Here is an 18,018-nt window from a genome sequence, read left to right on the forward strand (position 1 = left end):
TCGAAGAAAGTAAGAGTTCAGTCAGAGGACTAGATAGGAAAGGGTAAAGAGGGAATTAGGTATTGAATAGAGGAAAATTATACCAAATTCAGTCATTAACTCATCAAGCTGACCAGTGCTAATTGATGAGTAGCCCCTCCCTTTAGTTCAGCTTGTAAAATTATGCTTACTAACAGCTGCACCACGGGAAGGTAGGGATGGGATGTTGGGTATTTGTCCAGGTTGGTTCCTTAAAGCCTTCAATGGGAAGGATTAATGGCTCTCCCCCCTGTATCTGAGAGATACCCTTTTGCAGCCAAAAGTATACATTACTAAAGTTTGTGGTGAAGAATCTATAGTAGAAGTCATAGCTTACTTTATAGGGGAGAGTCGGGTAGTATTGGACAGTGCGTTTCTTTCATCTACCATCATATGGTAGTACCTGAATGACATGGTTACATTTCTCTATGCGACATCACAGAAACGTAACCATGTCAATCAGGTACTATCATCGTGTGGTAGATGAAAGAAACTCACTGTCCGATATTACCCGATGTCCGATACTACCCGACTCTCCCCTACTTTTCCTCCAGCAAATGCAGTTTTACACATTATCACTTCATATGAACCCAGACGAAACTAAAATAAATAAATAAATAAATAAATAATAATAATAATAATAATAATAATAATAATAATAATACTCCAGGACGATTTATTATCATTCCATGTAGGCATTACTTTTTTAATTACCATTTTGAATTATATTACATAATTTAACCTGTTTGCATTTAATTATTTTGCTTACCTTATATAAATATGTGTGCTCACGAGGAATATCACCTCCACTTTTAACACGGAGTCATTGGACATCACGAACCGTTATCAGGCCACCCAAATATGCATCTTGCGTTTCTTTATTCTTCATGTCATTAAATGATTTCAGTATGTGGTAACACTGACGCTTGCATTTACAGTCGGATCCAGTAACACGAACAGGAAAATGCTTGCCTTTCATGTTCATGTATGATTTACCTGCATTTCTAGTTCCTTTCTTGTATTTGAGAGCCACCGTTTTGGATTACGTTTTCTTTTCTTTTTCAGTGACCCTGTACTGAAGGTTTCATCACTAGATACACTTTCATTTGGATTATATTCACTCTCAGAAGCAGAAAAATCACTCTCACTAGTCTCCATGTTGACTACTAATGTGCTACTTACATAATATTGACAACAATGGATTAATATTAACCTTCTTATTTGTCTTTTAAGCTGTGATAATAGTGCTGCTTCCTATGACAATAATATAAGATTTTGGCGAAAGAACAAGGTGGCTCCTGGAGCTGCCTGGTTTTACCGCCAAACATTAAGCATGTACAGAAAGAGGCAGGTCCAAAATGCATTATAACTGTGAATGTAATTTTTGGAACTACCTGGTTCTTCGACCAAACGATAGAGTGTATTCTTTTCTTCCTTTCTGCATAAATAGCTCAAAAATGGAAAAAATTGGAGCTGCCTGGTTTTTCCCCCAAACCCCTCAATTGTGCCATCTCTTCCGCACGTTCTAATAAATAATTCGATAACTTCCAAGACGTCCGCCATTTTTCTACAAAGTGACACTTTCGGCTCAAAGTGTGGTCGGAAGTACACTTTCATCCAAAGTGTTCCTTTGCACCAAACTGTCGACTGTGCAACAGAAAAGTGATACTTCGCGTCTTCCGAAGGACACTTTAATCGAAAGTATCAACTATGAATACCAGCCTTAGTGACAAACTGGCATTAGATTCTGATTTACTTATAAGAATATGTTCTCCAAAGAAAGAGAGCAATGTTCGGTTCAGTAAATGTAATTTGTTTTAATCTTATACAGTGTAATTTTTCCTGTCGTTGAAATGTTCTTTGGGTACAGATAATTACAATGCGAAATTTTTATTGATTTCTTTCATTTCAGGTTTCAAAAAGAGGAGATTTCATTGAACTCTACTTCTAAGTTATCTGCATAGGTGCAGCATTTTATTTGGACATCTTTTCTTCATATCACATAACAGCTTATGAAGTTCAGAATGGAAGATTTGTGGTGTTAGTCACAAGTCACTTTGTAAAGTGGGACCATTTCAGAGGATTGCCAGAGCTCTGGACATTGCATTCATTCAGTTAGATACAGCATATCAGCAATTTCATGACATTTCCTTAAGACTGTCATAGGTACTACACTCATTCTCATTTCCATTATAGTGAAAGTAGGACCTGGCAATCCTGTCTTCAAATAACCCACTTATAATGAAACTTGGTTTGTAATGATTTATATGGGATGTTCACTGTCAATATCAAGGGTATACCAGTGACATTGATGAACGTAACAAATGGCCTATATATTGACATATACAGTTTTGATATATAGGCTTCAACCTTTTATTGCAGAAAACATATATACCCATTTAAAATACTTCAGTTACTTTTTTTCAAATAGGTTGTGTTATTTTTATGTTTTTAAGATCAATAACTCTGAATTTTAGAATTAAGCATTTCTATGACATGTCAGCTCCTCTTAGTTTTTATATGCCTGGATACTAAGTCTTCGGACATAACTGTTTCATTTTTTTCTTTCTCGTTATTGGAAGTGTAAAGATAAAATTGACTGTTTCTAGATTACCACAGAAAGATATGTTTTTGAATGCATCATACAAGAAAATTACTCTAAAATATCTGTGTATCTGTACAAATATCTACAAGTTATTCGGAAACAACCAGATAATATGCATGGTAAAGCAATGCTGACTACGCTGGCCACTAGTAACCAGGCCGTACTGAGTCGTGTGAAACAAAAGACATTCGAAATGGTGGTAAAATTGGCAGCTATATTCTTAAATAATGGACTCCACTAGTCAAGTCAAAGGTTTACGGAGTATAACAGCGGTGTTTGGAATACACTGAAAGAAAATGCAAATGTAGTAAGATCTTATAGTAGGTTATCACAACGAAATAAAGAAAAAAAAAGTCGTGGTTCACGGAATGTCATTGAAATGAATGAAAGTAAACTTATGGTTAATGTTCACCGTGTAATCTGCTCGCAATATTTACGGAAATACACGCTGGAGGAGATTAAAACATAGTCGAACACAAGTTTTTACATGCGGCTCGCGACAGGAACAGTTTGGCTGTGGGATGATACCTGCGCATGTGCGAACATGGTTAATAAAAACCTAAATTAACCAAACCTAACTTCATATATGCAAGATGTGTAATCGGAGCAAGAAAGGAACCTTCTTGGTTTGATCTGGAATGTGCACGTGAAAATAAATCCAGGTAAGGTTCACGCTGGCACAGCATGAGAGGTCCATGCATGAGCCACAGCCAAACTATTCCTTATATTTGAAAATATTGATAAGGAACAATATAATCCTAGTAAGCGTATATTTCAAAATATTAATAAGCCTTATCACTGTCCATGTGTCTAATTTAGACTAAGATACGTATTGGCTCATCAAACCTTACCTAATCTTCTTGCTAACAGTGGTGCTATCTCTCAGTAATATTCAGAACAAAGGAAGTAGAGCGAGAAAAAAAAACAAATTTTTCCTTCTGACAACACCACAGACCAACGTCATGGCCTTATGTTGGCGACATTGTGTATGTAGTTCTATTTGGTCATAACCATAATGGCATGGTTGAAAGCTACCAGTAATTCTCTAGTTTAGTGGTTATTTGAAAATGAGCTGCATGATGCATAATAATTTTACTGGAAAAAAAAATTAATAACTTGTTCGAAATCAGCTCTGTTTTCCTTTCTAGCTTACATAAAATAAAGTGACAAATTAAATATTCCGAAAAATCATTTTTAGAGGAATTATTAACTGCAGAATTTTCTCTAGTAAAAGCATACACAGATTGAAATGTTGAAAAAAATTAACCTAACCTTAGTCATTACAGAAATAGAGCAAGAAGGGGAATGTGTGTTCACAATAATAACAGCACCTCATTCCAATTATGGTTTAGAAATCTTGATTGCTCACCACATAAGTAAGATTATGGTTGAGGACTAGTTGAGAAAAAAACACTTCGTAGTTGTTGCGTGTTGTAGTTATGTGAAATAGGGATGATAGCAGTGGGAATGCAGTGATTTTGCAAAAATAAATGTGGTTGTGGATAATTTGACAAATCTTTACTTGTTATAATGGTTATTTGCTACATAATGGATGTATAATCAGAAAGTTCATGTCATTCAGTGCTACCCAGTTTTTAATTCCTGGAGTAAAAGCTGATAGCAATAAAGTACAATAAAAAGACATCTGTTATTTTTCACCTCGTTAGAGGACTTAATTAAACGAGCAATTTAATATTTTGAAAGAGTAGATAATTACAGATTCTGAATTACTTACTTACTGGCTTGTAAGGAACCCGGAGGTTCATTGCTGCCCTCACATAAGCCCTCCAATGGTCCCTATCCTGAGCTAGACCAATCCAGTCTCTATCATCATATCCCACCTCCCTCAAAACCATTTTAATATTATCCTCCCATCTACGTCTCGACCTCCCTAAAGGTCTCTTTCCCTCCGGCCTCCCAACTAACACTCTATATGCAATTCTGGATTCACCCATATGTGTTACATGCCCTGCCCATCTCAAATGTCTGTATTTAATGTTCCTAATTATGTCAGGTGAAGAATACAATGCGTGCAGTTCTGTGTTGTGTAACTTTCTCCATTCTCCTGTAACTTCATCCCTCTTAGCCCCAAATATTTTCCTAAGCACCTTATTCTCAAACACCCTTAACCTATGTTCCTCTCTCAAAGTGAGAGTCCAAGTTTCACAAGCATAAAGAACAACCGGTAATATAACTGTTTTATAAATTCTAACTTTCAGATTTTTTGACAGCAGACTGGATGATAAAAGCTTCTCATCCGAATAATAACAGGCATTTCCCATATTTATTTTGTGTTTAATTTCCTCCTGAGTATCATTTATATTTGTTACTGTTGCTCCAAGATATTTGAACTTCTCCACCTCTTCAAAAGATAAATTTCCAATTTTTATATTTCCATTTCGTACAATATTCTCATCATGAGACATAATCATATATTTTGTCTTTTCGGGATTTACTTCCAAACCTATCTCTTTAGATTCTGTATTAGCAAGATTTAGTATTAGAAACACCTGTCATAATTTGGACCTCCATGAACATAAATTGGACTGGAAGTTTACATGAGTAGGTTCAGTCCAAGGTAGGGTCAAAAAATATTTCCCTTTATCATTGAGCTCAGATCCACTCAATTGATCACAGGGATTCTTTTTCTAGGAATAAGTGTCTGGAGTATGATCACTCATTGCCACTGCAGTGGCTGTATGGTCAGACCTTCAGCCTATCATACAGGCAGAACAGGTTTGAGTCCTAGTCTGGTCTGGTGTGGGATTTTTGATATGAAAATAATGACACTTACAGTGGACAACATTGTATTTGGGGTTTTTCTTGGAGTTCTCCCATTTTTCTATATTAGGCATCTACATCATTTCAAGAGATGAACCTGAATATCCAGCAAACCTTAGTGTAATCAGCCTTTGTGGGTTGGGAATGCGTCTAGCTCGAGGATTATTACAATAAATCTTCTGGTTCGCAGTGCTGGGTCATAGTGCCCCCTGCTGAATTTCAATTCAATTCGGTGATCACTCATATTCTAATGCTGAGGTTGGAAAAGCGTAAGAACTCTTAACTCCTTCTATGCAGTCTAGCATGTATATTTAAACTGAGCTGTTGTCAAACAAATTTCGATTATTTCAGAACCTTATCATGATAGAATTTCATTCAGCTTCTGAGTCACTTTGAGGAATGTCTAAAATATGGAAGTGTTTGAAGGTGAACTTTTGTGAAATATTGTGAGAAACATTTATTCTCCTCATTTCCTCATTTTCATCAAGAAAATGTTCATATATTTCGACATTTTTTATGTACATATGAACTATGTCTCCATTGAGCACAGACTCAGAAGAATATCACAAAATATTAAGATGGCAGAATTAAGTAAGAGCCATGCCCACTGCTTTAACTTAACCAAATTCAAGGATCTAAAGAAATTTAAATTATATACACTCCAAAGTACATCTCACTTGATGATATCTGTCAAAGGAAGAACAATTGTTTGTATGCATTTGAAGTCTGACTAGTGTAATATGTACTTAGCGATGTATGCAATGGAGGGGGAGAGGAACTGGCCACCCTACCCCATTATTTCCCGGTCTAATTGCCTCATAAGTGGTGCCTTCTTGGTATCACTTGTGAGGTTCAGACCTGTCTTCGGACAGTTGACTAAACAACAACAAACAACACTCCAAAATGTATGTTTGATATTACTGTAAAAAAATCACTGTTGTTTGTTGTTTAGTCAACTGTTCAAAGACTGTTTGAACCTTATAAGTAACATCAATAAACCATCACTCATGAGGCAACTAAGCCAGAGGATAATGGGGAAGGGTGACCAATTCCTTTTCCCCTCCATTGCATACATAGTTGACTAGTACAATGAAACCTGTTCAAATCGGAACCTGAATAATCTGGAATCGTGTCTATTTCAGAGCAATTTATTGGTCTTGGCAAAATTTGTATGTATTATGTGTAAATTTTTCTGAATAAAACGGAAACTCTCCAATGCAGAAATGGAAACTGCCTGCTACTTTTCAAAACGGAAATAATATTTTGGGCACACTGCTTTAATGTAAACTATATTTTGAAACAGCATGTAATTTCAAGGAATATACGAAATATGTAGGTCACTAAGATAAAAACAAGTTTTCTTTGCAAAATTTTAGAGGTGACGAGGGTGTGTTGGTCTGTCGGTCATAATTTTTATTACCCTGTTGACTAGGCAGACTAGTCCCTTCAAAGATTTTCAGTGCTTCACACCCGTATACTGTCGTAGCTAGACAGAGAAAAGTAAAAAAAAAAGAAAAGTTGCGTAAAATATGCCATTAACATTAAGTGATGAAGTAAAAGTTATCGAGTTAAAGGAAAATTAGAAACGAAGTGTATGTTTGAAGTTCAGTTGTGGAAAACTCAGAAGTGGTACTGTACATTAAAAATAAATATCATAATGAGAGAGTAGCTTGTGGCCAATTTTGGTGACATAAAAGGAACCAGAAAGCAACTGTTTATGTGAAAATAAATGAACTGTTGTGGGAGTGGGTTCTTTATGACCTTTCAAAGAACATGCCAATTTCTGGATCTATTCTGCAAAGCAAGCCATTGGACTGACAAGAAATTAAATAAATCAGAATTCAAGGCTTGTAATGGATGGCTCCTAGTCCAATTAATTAATAATGTGCAGTGATATACAATACAGTATTTTAGTATAGTATTAGATATTAAATTGAATGAGATTAGTAAACTTTAGTAGTGTTTATTGGTTAATGAGTGAGTTACAATAACATTTATACAGAACATGAGATTTTAATCAAGATGATTCACCTACGGAATAAGTGACAGAAAGCTGATTTAATGTAAGTAGTGTTACAACAGAAGATTTTTACTTCTTGCAGTTTGCGGCATGTTATTTTGTTTTTCATGTATACAAGTGATAAAATATTCCATTTTAATTTCACATCTGAATAATACGAAACCTGTCCACAACGGAAAAAAAGTTAGGACCATGTCACTTCTGTCTTGAATGGGTTTTGCTGTAATATATTACACTAATACACTAATCAGACTTCAAAGGTATACAAACAATTAAATCACTGTTATTCAGTTTTTTGTTTTTGAGTGATAGAAAATGTATTGTTTAGTCAACTGTCCGAAGACAGGTTGGAACTTCATAAATGACACCAATAAGGCATCACTTATACATTCAATAACCATTTTAAAATATAGGGAGTTTTGTATCATCTTATTTACTCAAAAGTGCTAAAAATTATCTTCATTAAAGTAGTGCTTTCTACTTTTGTGTAAAACTAGTATCACGAATCAGCAAGAAATATGGAGAATGTTTTTCCCATATTAGTTGTGCAGGAGAATGTTACTGGATACTGAAAACAATGAGGAGAGAGCTGTAGGGCTGCTTATGACAATCCTTCAACAAACTCTAGTCATTAATGGTCAATTCTTATGGAAGGAAAATAAATCCCTTCTACCCTGCCAGGAGTCTTCAGTCAGATCTGCTGGATAAGTTTACTTACTTACTGGCTTTTAAGGAACCCGGAGGTTCATTGCCGCCCTCACATAAGCCTGCCATAGGTCCCTATCCTGAGCAAGATCAATCCAGTCTCTATTATCGTATCCCACCTCCCTCAAATCCATTTTAATATTATCTTCCCAACTACGTCTCGGCCTCCCCAAAGGTCTTTTTCCCTCCGGCCTCCCAACTAGCACTCTATATGCATTTCTGGATTCGCCCGTATGGGCATGTTGCTACATGCCCTGCCCATCTCAGAGGTTTGGATTTAATGTTCCTAATTATGTTAGGTGAAGAATACAATGCGTGCAGTTCTGTGTTGTGTAACTTTCTCCATTCTCCTGTAGCTTCATCCCTCTTAGCCCCAAATATTTTCCTAAGCACCTTATTCTCAAACACCCTTAACCTATGTTCCTCTCTCAAAGTGAGAGTCCAAGTTTCACAAGCATAAAGAACAACCGGTAATATAACTGTTTTATAAATTCTTACTTTCAGATTTTTTGACAGCAGACTGGATGATGAAAGCTTCTCAACTGAATAATAACAGACATTTCCCATATTTATTGTGTGTTTAATTTCCTCCTGAGTATCATTTATATTTGTTACTGTTCCTCTCAGGTATTCGAATTTTTCCACCTTTTCAAAGGATAAATTTCCAATTTTTATATTTCCATTTCGTACAATATTCTCGTCACGAGACATAATCATATGCTTTGTCTTTTCGGGATTTTCTTCCAAACCTATCTCTTTACCTGCTTCAAGCAAAATTCCCGTGTTTTCCCTAATCGTTTGTGGATTTTCTCCTAACATATTCACGTCATCCGCATGGACCCTCTCTGTTATCCTGGGCTGGATAAGTTATGTATTATAATTTTATAACAATAGTATGGTGACGGTCTGTAGGAAATAATACAGCTTCCAACATTTTTTTTTTTATTGATGAAAAATAAGATACATAACCATCTGTGACCATTACTTCTAAGTTTTGTTGAAGTTATAAAGTGGCTGAAGATAATTGAAAGTGGTATTTAAAATTTAAAACATCTCAATTGCCATAACACAAGAAATGTTAATGCCTGAATTTTTCTGTTTGAGAGTTTCCATTATTTTAGTTGTCCTCAACAGAAGTGTTTTTTAATCCATAAAGGAGAATAACTGGGAAAATTCTCCAGCCATTTCTTGCTCAATTAAGAATTCCCCCATCTCTTTCTCAGCAACTATTGTGTTACTTGAAGTGATCAACTTTATCTTGTCAAAAATGTAATTCTTTCACCATGCCTAGATAATTCAGAAAAATTAACAAAAATCATATTTTGGGACGTCATAAAAATGCTTTCTGTAAATCACAGACATAATAGTTTTAACTTATTAAGTTGCAATATATAGTAGTTTACTTTTCGTTTGTTTCTTAAAAAGTTTCTTGCTATTTGTATACTCCATATTAAGTGATGTGAATTAGCAGTAGCTTTGGAAGTCAGTATTACTTTTTTTTTTATTGAATGAATCACTTCTTATTAAGAATGTCAGTAAATAGTGCTAGTATACTGTATTTATGCCATTATACACATTTCTTTACTTATTGAGCTAATGCAAGTGTCACCATGTCCATTATGTATGACAGTGTAGTGTGTACTTTAAAGTTCACATTTCAGAGCATCCATGCATTTTCAACAGTTGAGAAGAGTGCAGACTTGGCAATATGTTGTAAAGTATATATATTACATTATAAATAATTAAGGATAAGATGTAACGACACATTCTACTCTTAGTACAGTGATGTCAAACTCAGTTTATTGTCCTAACAAGCCATGTGTGTCAGGAACAGCCAAGTCTTACAGTTGGTGATATAATGAAGCAACCATTTCAAAATGAAAGTCATTCATCACCTTTACTTTTTCTTTCATAATACTCATATTTATTGCCATGTTCGAGGGTTTCACATAAGCCCGCCATAGGTCCCTATCCTGAGCAAGATCCATCCAGTCTCAATCATCATATCCCACCTCCCTCAAATCCATTTTAATATTATCTTCCCATCTACGTCTCGGTCTCCCCAAAGGTCTTTTTCCCTCTGGCCTCCCAACTAACACTCTATATGCATTTCTGGATTCGCCCATGCGTGCTACATGCCCTGCCCATCTCAGACGTCTGGATTTAATGTTCCTAATTATGTCAGGTGAAGAATACAATGTGTGCAGTTCTGTGTTCTGTAACTTTCTCCATTCTCCTATAACATTGAGGCGACAATAGTTTATTAATATAATAATGATATCCTGTGTTGATTATTTCTCAGAAAATAGTTATGAAGCAACAATTTGAAAAAAAAAAAAAACTTTCACAGAATCCAAAGATAAAGCAAGTATAGCAATTTCACCTTATTCAAATTCAGTATGCATTGGAAGATGACATAAGAGCACAATATTATAAATACCATTAGCCTTTTGTGATAAAGTATTATGTTGTGTACCTGAAACCTAACTTCATTTGTAATTTTCTTAAGTGTTTTCCCTCGAAAACTTGTGTTTTCATGAAATATAGAAAGAAGCAATTTCAGATTTGGCCTTGCTTTCACGTGGTTTAGAAATTATGAATATCTCGTAAAATGTTTGAAACTGCAATAATCCCCTACTTCCTTCGCTGCAGTTTATATGTGGAAAAGGAAGCTGCCTCTCCTGCATCAACATTTTCCTTTTTATGGTTCTTGACACATTTCACTTTTGAATATGAATAACTCTATGGTTTTCTCTTTAACACTTGAAACTGAAAGAAAGATGACCTAACACTTCTTCAGTTGAAAGTGAAGGAAATTCCAAGAAGACAGTCTAAGATTAGTTCCTCACACAAGTGCCATAAAATTTTGAACGTTCTGTACTCTGTCTTTCCCAGCAGTAAGAGGCAACTAAGGCATGATGTAATGACCATATCGTCCATTCACTCCATTCTGTACTAGTTTCCATGTTTTAAAGCAATGAACCAGGAAGTAGTTCTATAGGCAAGGGGTGAGTGCGGGCTAGAGGGAGTAGCATGTACAGTATTGTGACATTGAGTCAAAATGTAACTTTTTACTAAGTTTATAATGCAAAAATTTGTCTGCTAATGACAAACTGGCAATACAATGCCAACCAAGTGTAGTTTGCTTTCGTGCGCTGTATCATTACTACTGTTATTATGAGTATAAAAGTATAAATTGTAAGCATTTCAAATACTCCATCATACATGTACTTTAAATATTTTGGTGAAAACTGCAAAGCTCTTAACTCAATTTGAGCTCGCACCACAACTATGTGGCAGCCAAGCCTCTACTGACAGCAACATGTTGTCGCTTCCTGTTTAGTCACTTCATGAAATGGAATCGAGTATAGTGCTGAGGTAAAGGAAACATGAGAGTTTTATGTCTTGGCTCCTGTATGCCTCAATGGCGTGTACATGGATACTTTTACCATTCCATTATAATTCTTAGAAATATGCTGTGACTGTCATAGCCCTAATATATTAGATATAAGGAGATAGCCTACTAAAAATTAAAATTAAATACAAAATTGTTAATGTACACATACACATTACTAGCATGCAGTTATTAATGTTAGCACCATACTTTTTTATTTCCTATGTTTCTGTTGATATACATTTCTCAACATAAATTAAATTATAACGACCCCAACAAGCAGAAACCCTTTCTGACTCAATTTTTGTTCGTGGTAAGATGAATATAGAGCCAGTCTTCGAAAAGTGATACATGTTTCATTTAGACATAATTGCATGTATGTCTGTGAAGTAACCTAATTCCTTGTGAGAACCCTTTCAAGCAACATGAATACATTGAAAAGTTACTTTTTCAGCTGTTTCTACTGCATGGAGATTCATTATGGCAAAAGTTTTTTTTTAATAACTGCTATCTCATAGTACAGAGACCATATAAAGCAGTTTGCTACAAGTGATAGAGTTTGACATTACTGCCTTAATGTTAATTTCGTGTTATAATGTTAAATTTGTTTTGACATAAATTTATGTAAGCTTCATTAAAAGTGGGTTATTCATTCTAGACTTTAGTATAAAGCTGAAATAAACCTTGTCTTGCTGGAGTCACTATAGATGTATATAAAAGTGATGTTAATGTGTGATTACTTACCGTTAATGTCTGTTGTTTTGGCTGTCGTCATTTTGCTGTTGTATGTTGGGGGGGAATAGAAGGGGACAAGAGCTGAAACTACTAACTGTTACATCATTGTTACATCAGTGTCGGCGAGTGACACAACCATAGGCCTGTACAGGATACATCCATACATACATTTGCAATTAAATATTTTTGATACCCATTAGACAACATTATTCTTGAGATTGTTGGAGGAGTTTTACTGCATGAACGTTAGTTGCATTGTGTTAATGTTTGTAAAATGACAAATGGTGGTTGGAAAGTAACAATGACAGGTGTGAATTTGAAAGAAGTAGCTTCTACCTCCTGCATATGCACCAGAATTGTTTATTTAGTTTCAAATATTGCTTTGTTTCATCTGTAACATATAGGTCACCCTGAATACCATTATGCCTAATTAGCATACGGATTTTTTGTTTTCTTTCACTTGAAATGTCATCTAAAAATCTGTTGTCCAAGCCCTCACAAGAATTTTTGTTTTATTATAATTTTTTTAATGAACTTTACATTAACATGTATAACATCTGATATCATCATAATCACCATTTTTACATTGAATGTGATCAGTCTGAAATTGCAGTCTGAATGATAATAGCATGCAATCTACACACTGTAGTTGAACACAATTTCTGTAGGGACATGTAGGACTAGTGTAAGTAACTGAAGTTTCTGCTTATATTTGAAATTTGAAAAATATTCCACTACATGGTGATGAATTTGGGGAGCTACAATAGGTAGTGAAATCCAGCTATAATAGCTGGGAGGATCATCATGCTAACCAAAAAATGCCTCCATTCTGGTTGGAGATCGTTTACCTCTGCTGAGACATGTGGACATGAGCCAGCAGCCAGCTGGTAGGCCTTAGCACTTCATAGGCTGTTGCACCACAGTTTATTATTACTTTCACCATTAACATTCTTTTTTTTAATTTTTGCTCTGTTTATCTTTCTGTTTTGCTCTATTTTAGAATACACTAATACATTGCCACAAAACGAGCAAATAGTCTGCAATAGTTATGAAGTTCTGAGCCAGTTGGTGGATTGTTTTCTACCACAGAAGGAAAAAAAGATTTGCTTGTTTACATGTACCCACAATTCTTATGAAAATAGGGAACAGTACTTCATTTGTATGGTGCATACACACTTCTGTGATATTTTTGTTTTGTATTAAAAATTCATTATAATATAAGGAAAGTATTACACATGAAGATGTTCAATTTTTTTTGAGAATTATGAAGTTCTCAAGCCTACAGTTACTAAGAACGAAAGTATAAATAAACATTATTAATTGTGCATCTGTACCAAACACTAAAAATGATTCAGATGTAAAAGTCTGTTACTGTTTATACAAAAAAAAAGTACTTTTTCCTTATAGATATTGATTTGACTATGAATTTTTGAATGTACATACATAGAGCCTGGAAGATGCTAATTCTTTTATATATGTATTATACGTTATTACTTTCCACTCATTTCTTGTACACTTTTTAGCCTGCCCACTAATAAATAGTTAATTCAGGCTTTAAGTTCTTTGATTCGTTGTTTCATGTTGTTGTTTGAAGAATGAAACATTGATTTTTTATATCAAGTGACCATAAACTTGTATTTTCACATCGTCAGGGTCTCATAAACTGACAATATTCATCAAAGTTGGTGGCAGGTTACTGCCCTATTTTACTACCTCATACTGACAGTAAGAAAGACACAATTTTTGTAGAAATAATATGCATTTAACGTAATTAGGAAGGTAAATATTTATATTTACTCGTATCATTATCTGCCACTTTCTATTATAATTTTTGAATGAAATGTATAATTGTGTGTTAGGGATATTTATTAGATGTTGGTGTTTGAGACGTCTGTTGTTGGGAAATGTTAACTTAACGATATGAGCTTGAATCATTACATTTACTATACCGTGGTGCTGAACTATTGCAACTCTTGGGCATTAATGTGACAGTTGACTGCTTCATGAATGAAGCTTGGTCGGTCAGGTGCAAGCGATTGTGATATAAATATATGAACCTCCTATGATTCCTACTCATGTTGAACTGAATGTAAGTATTCAGGTTGCCTCTGTTCTACTGTGATTAACTTGCTACAAGATATGAGAAGAAATATTCCTATTATATTATCATCCTACATATTTCATTATTCAATTCACTAGTGACAGAAAGGATATACAGAATTATGATTTGTACATCAGTGACTTATGTATGATTTTCAACTGGTAATGCCAATTTATATTACATGTGTTTGGTAGGTGTTACAATATTGTTGCTCAAAATGTTATTTGGTATGAGTTACGTGCTAGAATTAGTTTTTTTCGTGTTTGATGTGAAGGGATGTGCTGGAATAAAATTGTTGGCCAATGGAGATGGCATCTGATTCCAGACTGTCATAAACCTGTATAGTTTTATGTCTTCGGCAAGACAAGGTGCGAAGTAATGGTAGTAGTTGAGTGTTCTGGAAACTTGAAAGATGGATTAAAAGTTATTTCTATCTGATGAAAGTGAAAGTTTCCATTCTGTTCCAGATGACCCAAACTTTACCTGACTTCTTAATCGTGACATGGTATGGTATGGTGTAATGGTCTTGTATTGCAGATTATATTGTGTAGTGTATCTTGTAGTCCTATTGAGTTTTTTTTAGTATGAATGCTGAACTTCTTTTTGAAGAGACAAGTTAGGAATCTCTGATTGGTATGAAAGATATATAGAGAAAGCATCATCCACAAAGGATAGTTTTCCTTGATTGTATGAAATATATCAAAAATAAATGGAGAAAGTCCAAGGGTGAGCAAGGACAATTTAATTGTCATAGTGTATATACAATCAAGAAAGACTGAACCTGATTGAGTGAGTCTCTGAAACAGTTCCAGTGAAGTTTTATTTATTGACTTATTTATTTAATGTATTTGTCACAGTATTAGACAAATCATTTAATATAAATGAGAAACAACAAATATCAAGTGTTCTTCTTGTAAACAATTTCCTTCTGTGTACTCCTATTATGAGTATTTCTACTAGAGTTCCATAATCGCCTGGAGATGTCTGGAATGTCTGAGTTTAACTTCCTCTGTAGTTCAGTATGGAGAAAGAGCAATGTTGAAAATTTGTTTTCAGATGTCACCATAACACATTCTCAAATTTCTTGAACACTTTTTCATAATTTTTCGCAGTGATAAGTATATGTGAAATTTTGTGGTCATGATAGTACAAAAAGTTGTTTTAACATTGCATCTTAGCTTACATTTCTAGAACGTACTATTGTAAGTGTATGTCCTAAATTCTAAGAGCTGTTTATTAAAGACTTCATAGTTTGTAAACACAATTTCAAAATTAATCTACCCGAATTATTCTGATCTTGTATTTGAGATTGAAGTAACATTCTGAAGACCTGCTTAGATTTTTGTTGTTTAAAGAATAATTGTGATCTTAATGCTAAATGCACCTAATTTTCTAGTTACATTATTTGTATGTAACTTTTAATTTTGGACATTATAAATCACATCTCAAGGCTATTTTGTGCCTTATGTCTGTGATAATTTTTTTTCCAGTAGTCAGCGTACTGAAATACGCCAAATTTCGTAAAATTAACACTGTTTAGCCTAAATCTTTTTGATCTTTGCAAACAAATTTAAGCATCGCTTTAGAGAAATGCCTAACCTTCATTAGCATGGTAATTAATGTGTATTGAGAAAGTCTGAGAATAAATTCATTATCGATTTTTTATTCTTACTTTTTTGGTATAATGGCAGGCTCCTTAACTTGCAGTTATTCACCCTGATTCTATGAGTATAACTCAGAGATGTTGTTAGTGCCAAGAAGTGTAGATCACTTAGTTCGTCAGAGACTATATGCGGGCCATGAGTCTACATTACACTTGCAGTGAATGGTGATGGAATGTCACAGAGGAGCTGCTGTATCCAGAGGAAACCTCAGTGTTATACCTTATTTTATTTCAAGGAGTGCAGATTTATGACTTCCTACACAAACAACTCTGACAATTCCATCCTGTCCCTTCGTCCCAACATTGCACAGTTGCCACAATCCTGGTGACCCTCGAAATGAGACAGTGAAACTGACGGGATTCTTGGAATTCAGAAAAGATGCGACAACTCTGTCTCCACGTGGATTTGACTGGAGCCTGTCAATTCTTCTGAACGAAGGTTGTAATTGGTTACTAACAGGAGAAAACAAGATTTCCATCACAGTAAGGAAGACATTTATTTATGACAGCCAATTAGTAGTGGGCAGTAGAAGGTCTGTCGGCAAAGTCTTTTCTATAAAACTGCACTCCATGAAATAAAATAAGGTATACCTGGACCACAGGCTTGTCCAAAACAAGTTATAAATTCGGTGGATCAATTGAAATTTGAACCTGGACCCTCTGGCATAAGCCCTAGCGCACTAGCACTGAATCGCTATAAAAGTATTTTTAAAAGTTTTTAACTATATATCAGTTCTGGTCTTCGGTGTTTATATAACCTCACATAATTGTTGTACATTCATAAGAACTTAGAAGTGATGATACTCATATCAGGCATGCAGACCTAAAGTGTGAAGAATTAAGTTAGAGCATTAGTTGTCCACACTGCTGTCCTACCAAGTGGTTATGTTGCAGGGTCAGCAAAACGGGAGAAGTCACGTGAAACTTACGTACTTTACAGAGCCCTTTTCTGTAAATTATTTTGAACAGTTTTATAATATTATGTAGACTTCCAATTCCGAACAGCAAATATTTTTAGGAAAGAGCCTAATATTCCAGTCACTAGCTTTTATGGAGAGGCCAGCAGAACTGGATGGGAGAAATTGAGATGCGACATAACCACTCGGTCGGACAGTGGAAGTCCATCTTGGAATTCAAGTATGATCGAGTAGAATTTGTTCCTACAGAATAAGATCTTAAATTATTAATAATATTGAGTAATTTCTTCTTAAACTTCTATAATTCTCATTTAAAACTGTTATGAAGGTTAAGTTACTAGTAGTAATTGACACTTTACCCTAAGGAATTAAAATTGCATTATTGAGGTGTCTTGTTTATTGATTTAGACCAGCATTCAACCTTTTTTAGTCCAGGAACTAGTTAGATATCTAAAACAATTTTGTGAACCACTGAATTATGCCATGATATATATATATATATATATATATATATATATATAGTGACGATTATTAACCATTGGGATGTATAGTGCCATTTACGGCACAGTAAAACCTAAAGAAGGATAGCTATGGCAAAGGAAGCTTTTAATAGAAAATAGAGCATCTTGTGCGGACCTCTTGAAAAAGAACTAGGGAAGAGTCTAGTGAAGTGCTTTGTGTGGAGTGTGCCATTGTATGGGGCAGAAACATGGACATTACATCTAAGTGAAGAGAAACGACTAGAAGCATTTGAAATGTGGATATGGAGAAGAATGGATCATGTGAAGTGGATAGATAAAATAAGAAGTAAATCTGTGTTGGAGAGAGTGGGTGAAGAAAGAATGATGCTGAAACTGATCAGAAGAAAAAAGGTTTGATTGGGCCACTGGCTGAGAAGAAAGTGCATACTGAAGGATGCACTGGAAGGAATGGTAAATGGGAGAAGAGAATCATATTCGGAGACTAAGAGGAAGGTAGGAATCAGGAAAGATTAGAGAAAGCTGGATTTGCAGTGAAAGACCTGCCCTTGGGGAGAAAACTATGAATGAATGAATCCTAATAAAAACCGTTTTAAATAT

The 18,018-nt window shown here is 34.8% G+C and overlaps 1 protein-coding gene across 1 annotated transcript in view; it reads left to right on the forward strand.

The window, feature by feature from the left end:
* The window catches only part of LOC138705772 (neuroguidin), a 74,075-nt gene extending 58,051 nt beyond the window's left edge, over window positions 1–16,024 (forward strand). Inside the window, exon 7 of the mRNA XM_069834405.1 lies at window positions 1,931–16,024. Coding sequence (XP_069690506.1) covers window positions 1,931–1,956 — 26 coding nt within the window. The 3' untranslated portion in view covers window positions 1,957–16,024. The remainder of the gene's footprint in view (window positions 1–1,930) is intronic.
* The last annotated feature ends 1,994 nt before the right edge of the window (window positions 16,025–18,018 follow it).

The sequence above is a fragment of the Periplaneta americana genome, chromosome 9 (genome assembly GCF_040183065.1).
Source record: "Periplaneta americana isolate PAMFEO1 chromosome 9, P.americana_PAMFEO1_priV1, whole genome shotgun sequence".
Classification (NCBI taxonomy): domain Eukaryota; kingdom Metazoa; phylum Arthropoda; class Insecta; order Blattodea; family Blattidae; genus Periplaneta; species Periplaneta americana.